The following is a 17,554-nucleotide window of genomic DNA, read 5'->3' on the forward strand; positions in this document are numbered from 1 at the left end:
AATTTCTTTAGACAAATAACTTTGAAAATTGGTTGCGTAATTCCCCAAAAGTTTATCTCATGTACCTCACTTCTTCTTTGAGCTTAGTTGGAGAAATTTGATGAAATCATCTTTCTAACCACATGTTATTCTTCACGGAAATGTTGTTGTGGTCAACTTTGAAGGTAAAGACTTTTTTAGCTTTAGCTCTGAAGTGCCGATTTCACGGGAATATTGTTGCAGTCTACTTATTGAATGTAAATGACCGTTCCTTTTAGCCTTCAATTTCAAAATGAAGTTCTTATGGAATGTTGAATGACAACCCACTTTGTGCAGTGAAGAACCCTCGAAATTGAAAGATTTCCTGCAAGAGAAACAAGACCTTCTTAGTCTAAAGACGACCTTTGTTTTAAAGTTTTGTATAATGCAGTTACAATTTTGCCCCGATGTAGCATTGCTTGACTTTGTCCTAGTTTGGAGATTTGTAAAAAGGACCTTGAATCCTTTGAAACTGATATCGTTGATCTACATTGATTGCTCCCATCATTAAACTGAAGGATTGTTGTGGCCTTTTTATCTTCCTTTTTTTCTCCTTTTTTTTTGGGCTAAACATAACATTTTTTTTATAAACAAAATAGGGTGCAATCACATATAAAAAAAAATAAAAAAATTGATCCTGCGTAGTCGCCTTTTGCAACTCTGACTGTTGTTCCAATTAATTTCTTTGTTGCTGCTCCAATAACATGATGAAACTACTCTCAAACGAAGCTTATTAAAGAAGATTGAGATTTTGAGATTATTTGTCAGGTCGCTAACTTACCAATTCTCAAAATCATTATCCTTGATCTTGGAATCACTTTTTACTCAAAAGAAAAGGAACAGGCAAAGGATTAAGTTTGAAGAACAAGACGGAAGAGAGTTGGAAAGAAAATTTTAGATATGAATAAAAGGCAGTCAAAATAGGGAGATGCTTGTGTGACTACAAGTACTAATTCATGAAATAGTAAATCATAAGAGCCCAACATTATTTCATTACATTCAAAGTTCTCAGGGTAACACTAGGTGGATAATTTTGGATGTTTACCACACAATTAGATCTGGCAGGCTTAGCAAAAGGCTTTTATGGTAAGTACGCAAATATGGATATTCATCGCAAAAATTGTCTGTGATGGACTGAGCAGAGGATTTTTTTGTCTTGCAGTATATGGTAAACTCTCAACATTGGCCATATTTACCATATATCGGTAGGCTAGGCTCAAGGTAGATTAGACTAAAAGCGGGCTAGGCTCGAGGTTTTATAGGTAATCTTGTCCCAAAATGGAAATTTAATGGTTTACTAGTTCGCACATAAGAAGAAATAAGGAGGCCAACATAAAGCTACGTTGAGTTAGGGACTTAGTCCGACAATAAAGCTTGGAGGAAAAATCATGTAAAAGAGGAAAGCAAAGTGGTTGAGAGTTGATAATCTTTCTATTTTATTGAGAACATCGAAAGCATTCATTTCTTTTTCACAATTTCTTTTTAGGTTTTTTCCTTTTTTCACCTTTTCATTTTTTTTTCATAACTTTCTTCACTTTTTTTTTATTTCCTCCAAGTGACTTACTATAATTGGTTTATGATTTTTACTAAAATATCAACTAACAAGAATGATAAGAGTAGACCACATTAAATTATTATTGAAAAAAAATCTCAAAACATGTAATTTCCTTTTTTATCGAGACCCTTTTCAAAGAAAATACTTTTTTGTTGTTTTTTTTTTTCAACCAATGATATGATACGAGTGATGCATGAATGAATCTATGACATTGATTTTTTTTCTTCTTTAGGAAAAATAGCTCAATTTCCACATACTCGCATATAATTAAGGCAATTTGTCGTCGACTGTCGGAAATTACGTTAGCTGCACAAAGGTCAGAGACCTCCGGCATTACAACATGTACCGCCTTCTTAGCTGGTGTAGAATCCTCAACAGTTTCAAGCAAAGTATCAGGAGGAGTTACAATCTTGTCAGTTGGCACCTTGAAATTTTCGACGCCAGCGACAACTGGATCTTGAACATGAGGACTTGTCAAAGATGGGACACTACTTTTCTCATCAATTTCTTCGAGGAAATAATCCAGAGGTGGCTAGAAATAAATAAAAAGAAAGAAAGAAAGATCATTAAAGAATCATTAAAGAAAATATATAAAAAAAAAGAAGAAGAAAAGAAATTCACTAACCAAAAGTGTAGAAGGAAGATGAGGACATTCTGAAGAACTCGCTATGCCATTAAAGAATTTGTCATCGTCACAAACTGGTAGTGGTTTGGATTTCTTTGACCTTTTCCAATGACGATCACTATTACTACTGTGACTTTTCTCATCATTCTCAGAATTGAACTTCTCCATCTTTAACAGACGAATTTTTTCCCCCTATTATCATCACCAACCTTTTTGGGAAATTTGGGTTTTGAAGGAGGAGAGGCACTACTTATCAACTTGCATAAGTTCTTTTCAAGATAATCTTCATTTTTCGCTAGCCACCAATCCTTGTATTGAGGAGTAACTTGGCTATCTGAATTTAGTGGACGGGCAGGGAGGTGTACTTGAGATGATTTTCTAGTTAGAATACAAAGCTTCCAATAACGTAATACATTATCTAAGTTGATTGGAGGAACCTCTTTCCCCAGATCCTTTAGTATATCTTGATAAAACCCGAACTGTCGACCAAATCGATAAGAACTATAAGCCTCAATGACCATCGAACTTGAACATTGTGATGATATGAAACAGGACATTAGGCTTGAGAAGAGTGACTAATCTCAAAATGAAAGTTTGTCATTACCTTTCAGATCTTCATCTCTATTTCTCGACTGTAGAGTTGAATGCCATGATATACATTTACCCTTGTGAATTATGTCACGAGCAGCAGCCTCCTTGAAGTATTTAGCTCCACCTTCTCCAAAATAATCAACCATCATCAGACCTCTAACCGGCATGGGAGTTTTGTAATGTGTATGGAAATAATGAGCAAGCCAACTATGAACATAATGTATGGGAAAGCAAGCACCTGAGTTCCCATATGAAGTTGACGCATCGTGGATATGGCCGAGTCCATGATAAATGTTGGCCAAAACAGGAATGGCAAGGCTAAATACAATACCTTCAGCCATGTAACTAGCAGGAATGACAATGCTTTCTCTTTGGACCATTTAGATAAATAGCCAAAGTCTTTTAGGTGGGGCCAACCTTTAGGGTTTTGTATTGGCTCCTCTACTAGGAGGATAAGTTCGTTGTTCTACGATTGGTCCTTGTCCTTTAAAATAACCAAATACCTCTTCTTGGGATCAGGGTGTTCCGCAAAGTATACCATGATGCCACAAAAAATATATATATATTATGGTTGTAGAATATATGTATATATATTTTACAAAACAAAACAACAAAGTAGTCACTGTCGGGCAGATAAAGGTGACTGTTGCTGGTATAGGAACACCTTAACCAATCGAAAAGGTGTTAACCTACTCAGCAAAGTAGTCACTATCAGGAAGATAAAGGTGACTATTACTAGTAGAGGAATACCTTAACCGATCAAAAAGGTGTTAACCTACTTAGCAAATATGTCACTCCAAGATAGATAACAATGACTCTTGGTATAAGGACACCTTAACCGATCGAAAAGATGTTAACCCACTCAGTAAAGATGTCACGCTAAGGCAGATGGATGTCAGCATTGCTAGTATAGGGGCGTGACTACTGTTGGTATAGGAACACCTTAACCGATCGAAAAGGTGTTAACCTACTCAGTAAAGATGTCACGCTAAGGCAGATGGACGTGAGCATTACTAGTATAAGGCGTGACTACTGCTGGTATAGGAACACCTTAACTGATTGAAAAGGTGTTAACCTACTCAGCAAAGATATCACGCTAAGGCATGTGAGCATTGCTAGTATGGGGGCGTGACCACTGCTGGTATAGGAACACCTTAACCGATCGAAAAGGCATTAACCTACCCAACAATGACATCACCGAAAGATAAATGAAGGTGACCACTGCTGCTAGGATACCAAGATCACAAATAAATAAGTGATCGGCCAAAGTAGGAGTGACGCCACTGTAAAGAATGATTGCAAGACTCAACTACTAAATTTTGGATTGGTCTATACAAAATCTAAGTGATGGTCTTTATATAGAGCAACTTTATCAAATTAGGGGCATCATATTTGCAATCAAATAATATGGGTATGTTCAAGTTTTACCAAAAAAATAAATAAATAAATAAATAAATAAAATTCCAGAGAGAGACTTTCAGTTGAAAAGGGAAGCTTGATAAAAAATGTTCAATTTAAGAAAAATATATCAATCCTCCATGCCGCCGGCAGGGAGGTATTAAAAAAATTTAGTTTTTGAAAACTCCCTGCCACATGGCAGGGAGGTATTTTTAAAAAAAAAAGATTATTTTTTGAAAACTCCCTGTTGCATGGTTGGTAGAGAGGTATTTAAAAAAAAATTGAAAACTCCCTACCTGGTATTTAAAAAATTTTAGTTTTTTAAAACTCCTTGCCGCATAACAGGGAGGTGTTGTTTAAAAAAAAGTGTTTTTGAAAATCCTCCTTTCTATGAGGTGTTAACTTAAACAAAATTTTTTGAAAGCCCTCCATTAGGAAAAAGTTAAAAAAAATAAAAAAGAAAAATTTCTTTTGGCAAGTGTTTAATAAGGATTAAAAAATTTTGCAGAAATAGTAAGGAGAAATTTCTTACTCTTTGTCCATGGAAATAAGATAGACGAACAGAGATGGTAACTTCGATGATAATCCAAAGCTTCATAAAGAAGGGAAGAACGTGAATACTAGAAGCCAAGAATTTAAGAAAAAAAGGGAAGAAATTTTGAAGCCAACTTTTTCATTGGACTTCTACTGTGCTTATACAAATGTACCTGAAGGTGCAAAAAGTTGGGGTTCAAACCAGAATAATAATCCAAATCCAATTCAAATATGATTCATTTTTCAAATTATGGTTGGAAATTTATTTGAATTCTTAAATTAAATTTGACCCAAATAAAATCCCAACTCAAATATGATATTTTTTTTCAAATTATGGTTGGAAATTTGATTGGATTCTCAAATTAAAATTGACCCAAATCAAATCGCAACTCAAATATTATTCTTTTTTTCAAATTATGGTTGGAAATTTGATTGGATTCTTAAATTAAATTTGGCTCAAATCAAATCTTAACCGATTCCTATTCAAATTCGAAATTGAAATCTAATGGGATTTTAACTCAAATCAGCCCCAAGTATGATTCTTCATTCTTCATTCAAATTCTAAATTTGATTGGATATCAAATTTAAATCCTTTTCAAATTCGTCTCAAATTTGAATTTGAATTATATTCCAACTTTTAAATTACGTTGGATAAATTCCACATTTTAAAATTTGATCCAAAATTCAAATTTGAACCATAAATCCAGCGTTTATTTTAAAGTTGGATAAATTCAAAAATTTTGAATTATCCCCAATTTGAATTCAAATTATATTCCGACTTTAAATTGGGTTGGATAAATTCCATATTTTCAAATTTGATCAGAATTCTAAATTTGAACCATAAATTCAGCGTTTAATTTAAAGTTGGATAAATTCAAAAATTTTGAATTCATCCCAAATTTGAATTCAAATTATATTCCGACTATAAATTGGCTTGCATCAATTCAAAAATTTTTAATTCATCCCAAATTTGAATTCAAATTATATTCCGACTATAAATTGGGTTGGATAAATACCATATTTTCCAATTTGATCCAATATTCAAATTTGAACCATAAATCCAGCGTTTAATTTAAAGTTGGACAAATTAAAATTTTTTTGAATTCATCCCAAATTTGAATTCAAATTATATTCCGACTTTTAAATTAGGTTGGATAAATTTCATATTTTCAAATTTGATCCAAAATTCAAATTTGAACCATAATCTAGCTTAATTTTTTGGTAAATTAAAAAAAAAATCTTGAATTCATCCCAAAATTCCATGTTTTCAAGTTTGAGTCAAAATTAAAATTTTAATTCAAATCCAACGTTCATTGGACAAATTTTAAATTTTCAAATTCATCCCAAATTTGAATTTGAACCATATTTTGACTTTTAAATTAAATTCAAAGTTAAAAAAACTTCTGAAGATAATGTAAATTTCAATGGATAAATTTCAGATGTCTCATTTTAAATTGCGCAAATTTACTGTCAATCGGACCTACAACGATATCTTGGTCCACGATTAAAAACTTTTCTTCAAAATTATGACTTAAATTCATCTTTTTGATTGCACAATATTTTCGAAGTTCAGCCCCAATTATGTTTGGCATAAATTTCGAAAAGTTTTTGGGTCAATCATAAACGGCCACATCATTATCTATTTTATTTAGGGATTAATTATATATTAACCCTAAATTAAATTAGAGATAAATTGACAATTAAAATATGTAATTGGGTCATATGAGAACTAAGCTTGGAATAAATTTGGTTGACAAACTTGGCCTAAAACCCAATTTACCATGAAATCAAGTGGATTAATATTTAAATTTAAATAAATCCATTTAAAGAATTGAGGTTGGCCCAAAATTATTCAAGTCCAATGGCCCACTAAAGCCTATGAAAACCTCTATAAATAGAGGGGACCTCATTCATTTTGAGGGTTCAGAATTGGATAATTGAGAGAATTCATACCAAGTAAAAGACTTGAAGACTTCGAAAACTTGAAGACTTGAAGACTTTCGAAGAACATATAACTTCGATCCAAATCTAAATTCAAGAACATATATTTTCACATCAAGTTCGAGAGAAAGAATCAGAGGATAAAGATTAGAAATTGAATCCACTATACAATACATACAAACAATATAAAAGTTCAACTCCACAAAATATAATTTTTCTGGAAATTTCGTGCAAACACCTAGATTCATGAGAGTTCGTTATGGCTTCATCCTTATGAATGGGTGTGGACGTATTACGTGTTGAGAACATTAATTTCATATTTTATATGAAATTAAGTTTAGCGGCATGATTAAATGCTTGAATTGGATATAGTTAAATATCCAAATTGCTTTTGCAATTTGTACATTCTTGTTATGAATGATATACTTTAAAGTATGCACATATAGTTTATGAGGAAAGTACAAGATAATATCATATGAAGTTGTGGAACGATAACTTCATATAAATATTTAAAATTGTGGGGGTGCCTTGCAAAAATGAAAAGTACTCTTAATTAAGTCTAACAGGCTGTCATTGATGTAAACCTCCATTTATCCAAAAGATATTGGGAATAGGATTTCACAATTGAAATATTGTGTATGGTTGGCAAACTAATGGATCTTACAAATTGTTCACTGTCGGACTTAATTAGCATATGTAGTGAGTAAATTTAGAAGATTTGCATATAGTCTTGGAAAAGATTATTTGGAAGTAGCGATAATATGGATATTTAAATATCCAAAATGATGGGTTGCACTCGTACTGGGAGGATAAAGTGATGAAAATTGGATCTTTGATATTAATGATTCAAAATCCAAAGTTGGATCATTCAATGTAACATGAATTCAAGTGCAACTTTTAATGTATAATGGTAAGTCTCGACATATATGTCGACGACATAATACCATAAGACAATTGCTCTTTCATGGAATTATATCAATTGATTATGTGAAATCAAAGGATAATATTGCATATCCGCTTACATAAGCTTTGACAAGAGCGCAAGTGAAATTGTCTTCAATAGAAATGAGTTTGAAGCCTATAATATAAGAGTTGACATAATGGTAGCCCAACCTAGCTGACTGGAGAGCCCAAGATCTAGGTTCAAAATGGAAAAAAAATTTATGTATACAACTCAGAGGAGCATTAAGAAAAAATTATAAATTTCTAGTGGTTCCTATTATAAAAATTAGTGCTAACCTGGAAACAGATGAGGTTAAGATATGTTTTTAATGACTCTTTAGCTCTTTTGTAAGAGTGGGGTATTGCCATGATACTCTTTAAAGAAGTCACCTATGTGGGTGTGAAGTGGCCGCTTCTATGAGAATTTTAAAGGCTGAATTCTCTAAAAATACTAAGGAAAGTTCAAAGTCTTAGACTACTTATCCTGATGTAGTTATTCTTCATGAGTAATCGTACACGTTTTTAGAAATAAATTTTATTCATGTAGAGGATTGTTGGAATTTTTGAATAAAATTATTTTTACTAAAAATGAAGAACCACAATTTTTCATGAAATGATGTGTCTTTTGTAAAGGTTACCTCATTTTATCAAAAGACACAACCTTACATAAAAAGATATGACTATTTGAATGGCCACAAATAGTCTATAAATATGTGGTTCTTTTCAGTTTTGTAAAAAGAAAAAGAGAAAATTGAGCCCTCAAAATTTTCTCTTTTTCCTCTGTACGAATACTTAAATACTGTGAGTTCGTTGAGTCATGTACGTGAAGTGTTGCATTCACAGGTTGGTATATCCGTCCTATCATAGGAGATAATTGTTCATAAGACCTTGAGCAAACAACGCTATTGAAAGAAATTTTATTTATTGGCATTTTTGGCAAAAACATTAAGTTCTATTTAATCATTTTCTCTATTTATTTTATGTGTATAATTCAATTTATTCGTAGGGTTTGAATTTGAGCTCTTAAATGTTTCCAATGGCTAGTTTTCTTTCTTGGAATGTTTTACTAATTGATTATATGAAAATTGTGTTTTAATTATATGGAGAGATCTGCGGTTGAATTGGAATTGTGATAAATTCACTTTCCTTCTATGTCAATTTTTCTTGTCTATTTATTGTGTGGTCTTGGAACATATCAAGCAAGGAGTGCGGAGCAAAGTTTGTTTTATTCTCTCAAATTGTTCAAGCATTATTTATGGTGTAAAATTTTGAGAGAGAATTTTTTATGTAATTCGATAAGTGTAATTATGTTAGTTGTTTTTCTTTTGTGAGATTTCTATCAAGTATTGGATAAGACACCTCCACCATCGAAGGGAGTTCAAGCGGTGGTCTACAACACAAGGGGAGCTTGTGTTTGAAAAGATTCAATCGAAGGAGGAGTCGATCAAGTATTGTGACATGATTTAAGAAGTGAGTTCTTTTATGCATAAGTCAATATTGATTGTAAATTGTACTAACTTTTGATTGTTAATCTTATTCTCTGGACTTGGCCTTATGGGGTAGGTTGGGAAATCGAACCACATCATCTCGCTTATTTATTTTAATTTCTAAGATCCAAAAATTTGAAACTTTAAAATAGAATAATATTTTAACAAGCTAGTTAGATCTTTCAACTACGTTAAATTCAGATGGTTTAATTTCATGTTTTCTTAAGTTTTGTATCCATAATTCTCTAACACTAGTCACCTCCATCTCCTTTTGAGTCATACCCGCACAAAATAAAAGAACTTTTCCTCAAATTGGCAGTAAGCCCAACTCAGGACTAAAACAAAGCAAGAGTCTCCTTAACAAAAGAAATTGACCGCGGATCACCTTTACAAAATTTCTCTACATGTTGTAATGAAGATCAAGATAAAGTAAGATTATTGGAAAAAGCTAGAATAATGTAATGTGCCTGTGGTTTTATACAAACTAACATGGTATGCAATATAATATGGTTATGGGATTTATTGTTAAGAGGATTTTAAGTATCTTGTTAGTTGCATATTCACTTTTGTTTAGTCAAAACCATTTTTTTTTTTCAATCTCAACATAGATTTTTCCGATCATAATCGTCATCAATCCTCTTTAGTATACATAAGGTGTGTTTGGGAGTGATGGTAAAATTAGTGATTTTGAAAAAAGAGATTTAAGTGGATTTGATATTCCAAAATCACCGAGTAAACTTTAAAAATCAATTTTAAGTGATTTTAAGTTTTCCTAAAATCAATTTTCTAATTTGCCAAACACGATCAATGGAAAGATAAGTGATTTTAACAATAACGAAAGTAAGTAATTTTGGCCATGTTGAATAGTACTTCGCCAAAATCACTTCCAAAAACACCCGTATTGAATAGTATTCGGCAAGGGAACACAAAATTTTCTATTATCCACCTTTAAATGTTTTTTATTCTCTTGAAAAAGGAAAAAAAAAATCTCATTCTCTCCTCCTTCTCTGCCTCCCCTCTCATCACAATCAATCTTCTACTAGATCATTGGAGAAGTATTATCCATTCACATGTATATGTTTAATTTACCATATTTACAATTTTTTTTAATTATATTTATGATTTAAATACTATTTTATCTCATGCACCTTCAAAATGACAATTTTTTTCCTTAAAAAAAAGTCCACTTTTTAATCAATGTAATTTAAACTTTCGTTTATTTTAGTCAGTTTGGTCTCTACATGTTTTAGAAAGTTACCATTTTGATTTCTACTTACAACATTTTAAAACAAATTTTGTACGCAATAAAAATTCATTAATACAATGACTACATTTTAATAAATTTAGTAAGTAAAGTGTCATGCTAAAATTTAGTATTCTATGCTAAGATATCCTCGGTCGATCCGCGAAAATAAATTCTAAAGAATTTTGAAGGAGTAGCTTCAAATTATAATAGCCACCTAAGTGGATTTAATATGCTATGAAGTATTTAAACCTATATTTAAATTATAAAAATTGTGTAGCTTGGTTTAGGTCAAAATTGTTTCGCTTCCCAGCGCGCCTCCTATAAATACCATCTGGTTAGGGTTTTGGTTTCGTATCCAAACCAATCCCTCAGTCTCGCCTTCTTGCTTCTGCTTTGCAAACAAATAAAGTTCCAAGTTCTCGCTTCAGCGTCTCTGTAATTTGTAAAGTTCAGTCTACTTCTCCTATTAATTTCTGCTTATCTCTTCATTTGAAGATTCGTGTTCTTGTTTTTCCCCCTTCTGCAGAGAATGAGACGACGATGATCTATTTTCGTAATCGTTTGATTGCTGATATGACAGCGAAATCATGTATTAGCTCTACCTGATCATTCTCCTTTCCCTTCTCATTTGTGATGATTTTTGCTTCTACTTTGAAAAAGTGATTTTTCACTCTGGATTTGGCTTAACTCGTTCGATTTACTTGTTTGTGTCATTTTCTAGCCATCAATTTAGATCATTCGTTTGTTTCATTGCGGTTTGAATTTCTGAGCAGTGTTTATCTTTTAATATTGGTTTTCTTGGTGTTATGTTTCAATGTTTTTGACGTTCAAGTTCTGAAGAATGAAATGATGAGCATTGTTGTTTTGATTGCCGTGATGATGGCAATTATTTGTATTAGCTCTAACTGATCATTCTCGATCTCTTTTATTGCCTTTTGTATTGGTTTTTTCTTCGTTTTCAGTTTTGAACAATTTTAGGATTCTATTTTTCAAGAATGAAATGACGAACATTGTTGTTTTGATTGCCGTGGTGATGGCAATTGTTGTATTAGCTCTATCTGATCATTCTTGATAATCTGTTCTGTAATCTCCCATCTGCAAAAATTTCTTTCTATTCTTTTTCCTCCTCCAAGAATCCTCAATCTGAACTCAACTTTCTGCAACTCTGTGTTTGACATCCTTGTGGAACAAATAACATGAAGGCCCTCTTTGATGATAATTACGGCCTCGTTCCGGTTTCCTGTTTCCAATTTTTTTAGAACTAGAAACAGAATGTGTTTGATAATGTTGATAACCATTCCTGTTTCTAGTTCTAATTTTTAGTTTTTTTTTTATGCTCTTATTTTTAGTTGAAATAGGATTTAGTAGATTTAACAAATAAAAAGATATAAAAAGAAATAAACATCTTTCGGAGTTTAGGATGTCTAATACAATTCAACTCTCAAGCAAAATTAATAGCAACATATTAGTAGTACAAGGAACTAAACTTGCAAGGAAGGATTTTGCGAGAAAAACAGAGAGAAAGTATGGTTAAATAATGAAGATGGAAATAGACATTGCCCATTAATCTAATGAGAAGAAGATTGAGAAGAAAATGGTGGCCCTTTAGGGAAATTTCTGGATATTTGCCCTAATTTTGAAGGATGGAGGGAGAGAAGAAAATTAGAAGAGAGAAAACATACCTTCGTGATTCAACATGGATTTTACATCTTGGAACCAAGCCAATTTTGGAGAGCATTAAGGCTTTATGATTCACTAGTTATTCCAGATGTGAGAAACCAGAGGTTATTTGTATTCCTCCAAAATCCTAGCCTACATCACCCTTCAATATTTCTTGGCCCATAACCTTTTAATTTGAATAGTCAACTACTAACTTAAAAAATCGAACTTCAGGAATTTGAAGAAAGTCTATAACTTTTTAATTTGAAATGTCAATTGCAAATTTAATATAAAAAAGTCATTAAAAATAGTTTAAATTAGGTTAAGAAACACATTTTGTGTTTGAGTAATAATTTATTTTTTGAACTTTAGTCTATGTATTTTTTTTAAAGTAATAATTTAATCTATGAATTAAATATGTACTTTTCTTAAAGTAAAGTCTTTGAACTTTAATTTATAATGGTTTAGTTCTTGTAGTTTATAATTTGTACGATTTAGTTCTTATTATAAAAAATTTTATTAAAACAATTTAATCTTTCTAATTCATAAATATATTTGATTCTCTTTTAGTTTATCAAACTATAAATACAAGAAATTTAACAAGATAAGGATGAAATCATCATTAACTTTAAATTACAAATATCAAATTGGTATCTATTAAAATTAAGGACTAAATAATTATTAATTTCAAAGAATATAGATTAATTTGTTACAAATTAAATATAGGAATTAAATTGTTATTTTAGCCAAAGTAAAGGGATTAAAAGTATTTTTTAACCTTTAAATTACATCATGAAATATTAAATATTAAATTGTTTAATATGTAAAATTGAATTTGCATAATCATGATCCAATTGTGTAAACGTATGGATTTAATTTTTAAAAAAAAGGTAAAAGATTTCATGAATTTTGGGTCAAGATTGTAATAAGGTCAAAAATAAATGCCCAAATTAGAAAAAAACAAACACAAAAAACTGAAAATGGTATGAATCTTGGCTTGGTATGGTACAATCCCTTGGTCTGGCACAATCAATTTTGGATGGTGTAATCTCGGTTGGGTTAGTTCTATTCATTGTTCTAAATTTTGTTTCAACATGTCGACGTGTCACGGTCTCGACATCGACGTGGAGGAAAAAGTCGTTTTTTCCCGATTAGAACGAAAAGTCGATATGTCGATGGAAATGTCACTTGGGATTTTTTTTAATTTTTCCAATCTAGTTTGATTTTGGTTATTTTCTTCTTTTCCTCTCCCCCTACGACATATCGATAGTATCGATATTAAGAAAGGTGATTTTGGTTATTTTCTTCTTTTCCTCTACCCCTACAACATATTGATATTATTGATATTAAGAAAGGAGATGAAGCTGCTACATAGAGAACTTGAACAATTAGGAAATTCCGTAATTTGAAATTTCAAAACTTTACCTTAGAAGAACGTAAACGATCTTCCCAGAATTGGAGTAAAAATAAGCTCCTCGGTCAGAGACCAAGAAAATAGACTCCTCCATCATTTTGACAAGGATGAACACTCTAAATCTCTCCGACATAATAGTGAAATCTCAATACTCCACTTCATTGAGATAAGATTTGATCCACCCTATTCAATTAGGAAATAGGAAATTGGTCGGGGATAGTATTTTTCTTTTTTAAATTAATCCATAAATTAGTTTAAAATTTATAATTGAATTAAAAAAAATAATATCTACATCAATTTAGTCTTTAATTTACGAGGAAGAGGAATATTATTATTTATTTTTAGGTTAAAAAACACGTTTGGTCCCTAAACTTTGAATAAAGTAACGATTTAGTCCTGAACTTTCAAAAGTAACAATTTAGTCCCTGTACTTTTAAATTTGTTACATTTTAGTCCATGCTGTTAAAATTTTGATTAGATTTAACGTAAGTGTGACGTGGATGTACATGTGTGCAAATTAAATGTTCAACTATGCAGCCGGTTGGTTCAATCTCATATCGGTTCGATTCAAATTTGAACCGGTTTAGAACTACAAATGTTATAAAATGAAAATGTCTTCCCTTCCATCTCTCTTCCTCCTCCTTCCTCTACTTCTCATTTGGTTCTTGTTTTTCACTTCCTTCCACAGTGGGCGGCGGCAGTTGCTCATCTTCGATGGTTTTAACTTTCTTCTCCAGCGGTATTTTTGCAACTTCCGACGGCGAAAGTTCCTCGTTCTTCTCTTCGTTTTGTGCTTCATCACAACCTTGCGAGGTCTGCCCCTCTTTCTGCGTTGTACCGATTCGGTGCCGCCATGATTGGATTTAAAAGTGGAGGATTTTGCTATTGCCACTGCAATCTCTTTCGTCTTCTGGATCTTCTTCTTTCGAGAAAATCAAGAAAAAAATTAAAGAAAACTCACAAAATCGAGAGAATCTACAATCAGACCATCTATGTGGGTCAATTGAGAAGAAGATGGATTGAAAGGGAAAAAAATAGAAGAAGGGGAGAGGAGATGAGTGAAAACCCACCATTAGGAAATGAGAGGAGGAAGGGAAGGGTTATGTTGTTATCCAATGGGAGAATTGGAACCACTCCTCATTTGTAATTTATCTTTTATCTAAACCACCCCAGTCGGCAGGGGTGGGGTTGACACCACCCACAAATTTCTGTATCATGGTGGCGGAGAGGAGGAAGAGAGGGAGAAGGGGGCTTCAGGGTACTGAAGATAGTGCCGGAGAATATGCTAAGAAGAAGTCGTGAAAGAGAGGACATTTTTTATTTTATATATATATTTTTTAAGTTCTAAACCGGTCCAAATTTGAACCGTTTTGGGATTGAACCAACCGGCTATACAGTTGTCCATTTAATTTGTACATGTGTATAGCCACGTCACACTTCCGTTAAATCTAACCAAAATTTTAACGGTAGGGACTAAAATGTAACTAATTTCAAAGTACAGGGACTAAATTGTTACTTTTGAAAGTTCAGAGACTAAATCGTTACTTTAATCAAAGTTTAGGGACCAAATGTGTTTTTTAACCTTGTATTTACTATCTATGATGTAATACTTATTAAAATTCAACCACCCCACATGTTATTGAACTCGAAAAAAAAAAAAAGCTAGGGTCGTGTTGTAGTGCCCATGTGTCATCGATCCAAAAGTTGGTTAAAAAAAGGTATTGGTATGTTTGAGTATGACTTTAATTTGGATGACACGCTTTATCCTATATTGAAAAACTACAAATTTATATAACATTGTCGATGTAAACACCTCATATAATAAAAGGTTTAAATCTCATTTTGGTCTCCAAACTTTTAAAATGTACGTTTTAATTCATCGGCTTTAAAAAAATAATAATTTTTACTATAATTTTCTCATCTAATATTTCCTGACTCAATTTTTTTTAAGCACACATATGGGGTGTGAATTTGAACTTACACTCTCTTGATCGGAGATAAATGACTAAACTAATTGAACTATGGCCACTCAATTCTTGCTTAGTCAATGTTTGTGACACTAATATACATATTCATGTTACTTACGTCACTATACATACTCTACCTTATTCATTTATAAAAAGAGAAAGTAAGGTAAATACTAAACTGGTTGGTTTTTTAAAAGTTCAAAAACTACTACTTTAAAAATTTCGGGACAAAAATATTGGAACAAACATGAAAGTTCGAGATGAAATAATAGAATTTAAACCAAAATAAAAACAAAAAGAAGTTAGCTAGGGAGGAGAATTTCTCATATTTGAAATGTAGAAACAAAAATATCACTATCCTTAAAAGAAAAAAAAAAAAGTGGTTCCAACCCATAATGCCAAATGAACTACTAGTAACATCTCACCCACCACCCCTTTATATAGAATTTAGGACCACCACAATATTTTCCCAACAAGAAGGGCAAATTTACACATAACCCCTCTATTGGGTGCTCTACAAAGACATCTTCGTTTCCTTTTGGTGTCCACTTTGGTCATTTCCAATTATCTTCCCTCACAGTCGTCACAGTCTGTCACAGCCAGACGCCATTTAGTTTAACACATTGGCCATAACTCGGCCCTTTTCACCTTAGAAATACTCTCCAAAACACCGTGCGGTGAGATACGTCCCATCACAGTCACTCTCTTTGCCTCAAGATCTATGCTGAATGATGTCACTCCTGTCAATTACCATTTAATTACATTCAAACATTAATTTATTTATCTCATTTCATTAGCACACTAGAATATTAGAAATTTAGTTTTAAAACATTTTCACCCACAAAAAAAATTACTTTCATTAGCTTCTCAATTCATTTCTAACTATATTTCCAAAATAATAATAATAATAATTTCTCACCGTTGAATGGGGAATGCTTTCTAGTTTCTACTATCATTAGAAGTTAGCATATCTAATATTTATTGGACATATTTAATAGTTTCTATGTAACTTTTTAATAGAGTGAGAAAAATAAATGATAGTTTTAAAATTAAAAAATAAAAATAAAAATATTAATATTTAACATATCAGCTCTATCTAGATTGTGATGGGAGATTTAAACATCAAATTTGGATGTCAGTAATACAACGATCAATTGAACTATATTTATGTTGGCAATATAATATATCTTATATTATAGAGATGTTTAGAAGCAGATTTAATATTTGTTATTAATTGTAAATTTTAATGACTCTAGGAGAGATAAAAATAAAAAATATTTTTTTTTTAAATCTTTCATTGGATATAAATATGGTAGCTACCTACCGACTAGAACTAGAACATAGCTTAGTGGTTCAAAGTAGTCTTTTATAGATTATAGATTTGAATGATATTCTCAAAGGAATTTATGATGTAATATTCGAAAAACCCAACTCAAAGAGAATTTATGATCACTACCTTCCATCTTGGTGAGATGTCTCTTAACCTTACTAGCACAGCCTTGACAATGAAGCGCCACCCTCAAAACCACCACCTGAAAGACATTCTCCGGTGAAGAAGAAAGTGTCGACACTGGTTGCTTTACGGCGGGCAGCCTTCCCTCACTGCGAATGCTCAAGCTTGGAGATGCAACAAGCCTCAAGTAGTTCACACCATTGCTCGCGAACCTCACGCGGTCGACACCATTGGCATTAACATCAGCTCTAGCCAGCCTCCTCGGCACAACCACCGCGGAGCGGGGATTGGCGGAGATGCAGACCGCGGTGGCGGTCGGGGAGTGGCACGTGAACCCTCCAAGCTTCTTCTTCATGGTTATTGGTGAAATTGGAAGGAACAAAAAGAGGGAGTTTTTATGTATATGTTGGAGAGAATATGAGTGTATGTATTATATGGTGAAGTTGTTGAAGTTGTCTCTTTCGGTGGTTAATGGGGAAAGACGCAGAATTGGCATAACCCTTTGTGCTCTTTCTTCGAGCCTTTGGACCACTCAAATGTATAATTCAAAAAAAAAATTTTTCTCTTTTCTTTTCTTTTAATTTGAGTAAATCATCCAATGAACCAAACCCGATAGAGATGTAATTAAATAATTCGAAGAAATTAAGGGTCTGTTTGGTATGTAATTCATCTTTCTTATTTCCAGGTTAACTAGATGAACCCAGTAATTTTTTTAAAAAAAATT

At 32.2% G+C, this 17,554-nt stretch overlaps 1 protein-coding gene, 1 long non-coding RNA gene and 3 other non-coding genes across 5 annotated transcripts; 4 read left to right on the forward strand and 1 right to left on the reverse strand.

Annotated features, from left to right (window-relative positions):
* Positions 1–10,619: 10,619 nt before the first annotated feature.
* On the forward strand, positions 10,620–14,795 carry LOC148211717 (uncharacterized). The gene is made up of 2 exons (XR_015790136.1): positions 10,620–10,926; positions 14,099–14,795. It is a non-coding gene; the product is annotated as an uncharacterized LOC148211717 (long non-coding RNA).
* LOC148211718 (small nucleolar RNA Z102/R77) lies at positions 10,865–10,949 on the forward strand. Its single transcript, XR_015790612.1, has one exon. It is a non-coding gene; the product is annotated as a small nucleolar RNA Z102/R77 (small nucleolar RNA).
* Positions 11,177–11,252, forward strand: LOC148211719 (small nucleolar RNA Z102/R77). The gene has a single exon (XR_015790609.1). It is a non-coding gene; the product is annotated as a small nucleolar RNA Z102/R77 (small nucleolar RNA).
* On the forward strand, positions 11,331–11,405 carry LOC148211720 (small nucleolar RNA Z102/R77). Its single transcript, XR_015790611.1, has one exon. It is a non-coding gene; the product is annotated as a small nucleolar RNA Z102/R77 (small nucleolar RNA).
* An 885-nt stretch (positions 14,796–15,680) lies between the features above and the next one.
* On the reverse strand, positions 15,681–17,278 carry LOC111021696 (uncharacterized). Its single transcript, XM_022298733.2, has 2 exons — positions 16,834–17,278; positions 15,681–16,117 (listed from the first exon to the last, which is right to left on the reverse strand). The coding sequence occupies exons 1-2, from the start codon at positions 17,183–17,185 to the stop codon at positions 15,993–15,995; spliced, it is 477 nt and encodes a 158-aa protein (XP_022154425.1). The 5' UTR covers positions 17,186–17,278; the 3' UTR covers positions 15,681–15,992.
* Positions 17,279–17,554: the final 276 nt, after the last annotated feature.

The sequence above is a fragment of the Momordica charantia genome (assembly GCF_013281855.1).
Source record: "Momordica charantia cultivar OHB3-1 chromosome 4 unlocalized genomic scaffold, Mcharantia_2.0 BLBB01000004.1, whole genome shotgun sequence".
NCBI lineage: Eukaryota > Viridiplantae > Streptophyta > Magnoliopsida > Cucurbitales > Cucurbitaceae > Momordica > Momordica charantia.

Bases quoted from the DNA above. Each gene is read 5' to 3' on its own strand.
- LOC111021696 (XM_022298733.2), bottom strand. From the start codon at position 17,185: ATGAAGAAGAAGCTTGGAGGGTTCACGTGCCACTCCCCGACCGCCACC. The intron at 16,118-16,833 runs GTAGTGATCATA...GGTAATTGACAG, and splicing joins ACATCTCACCAAGATGGAAG to GAGTGACATCATTCAGCATA.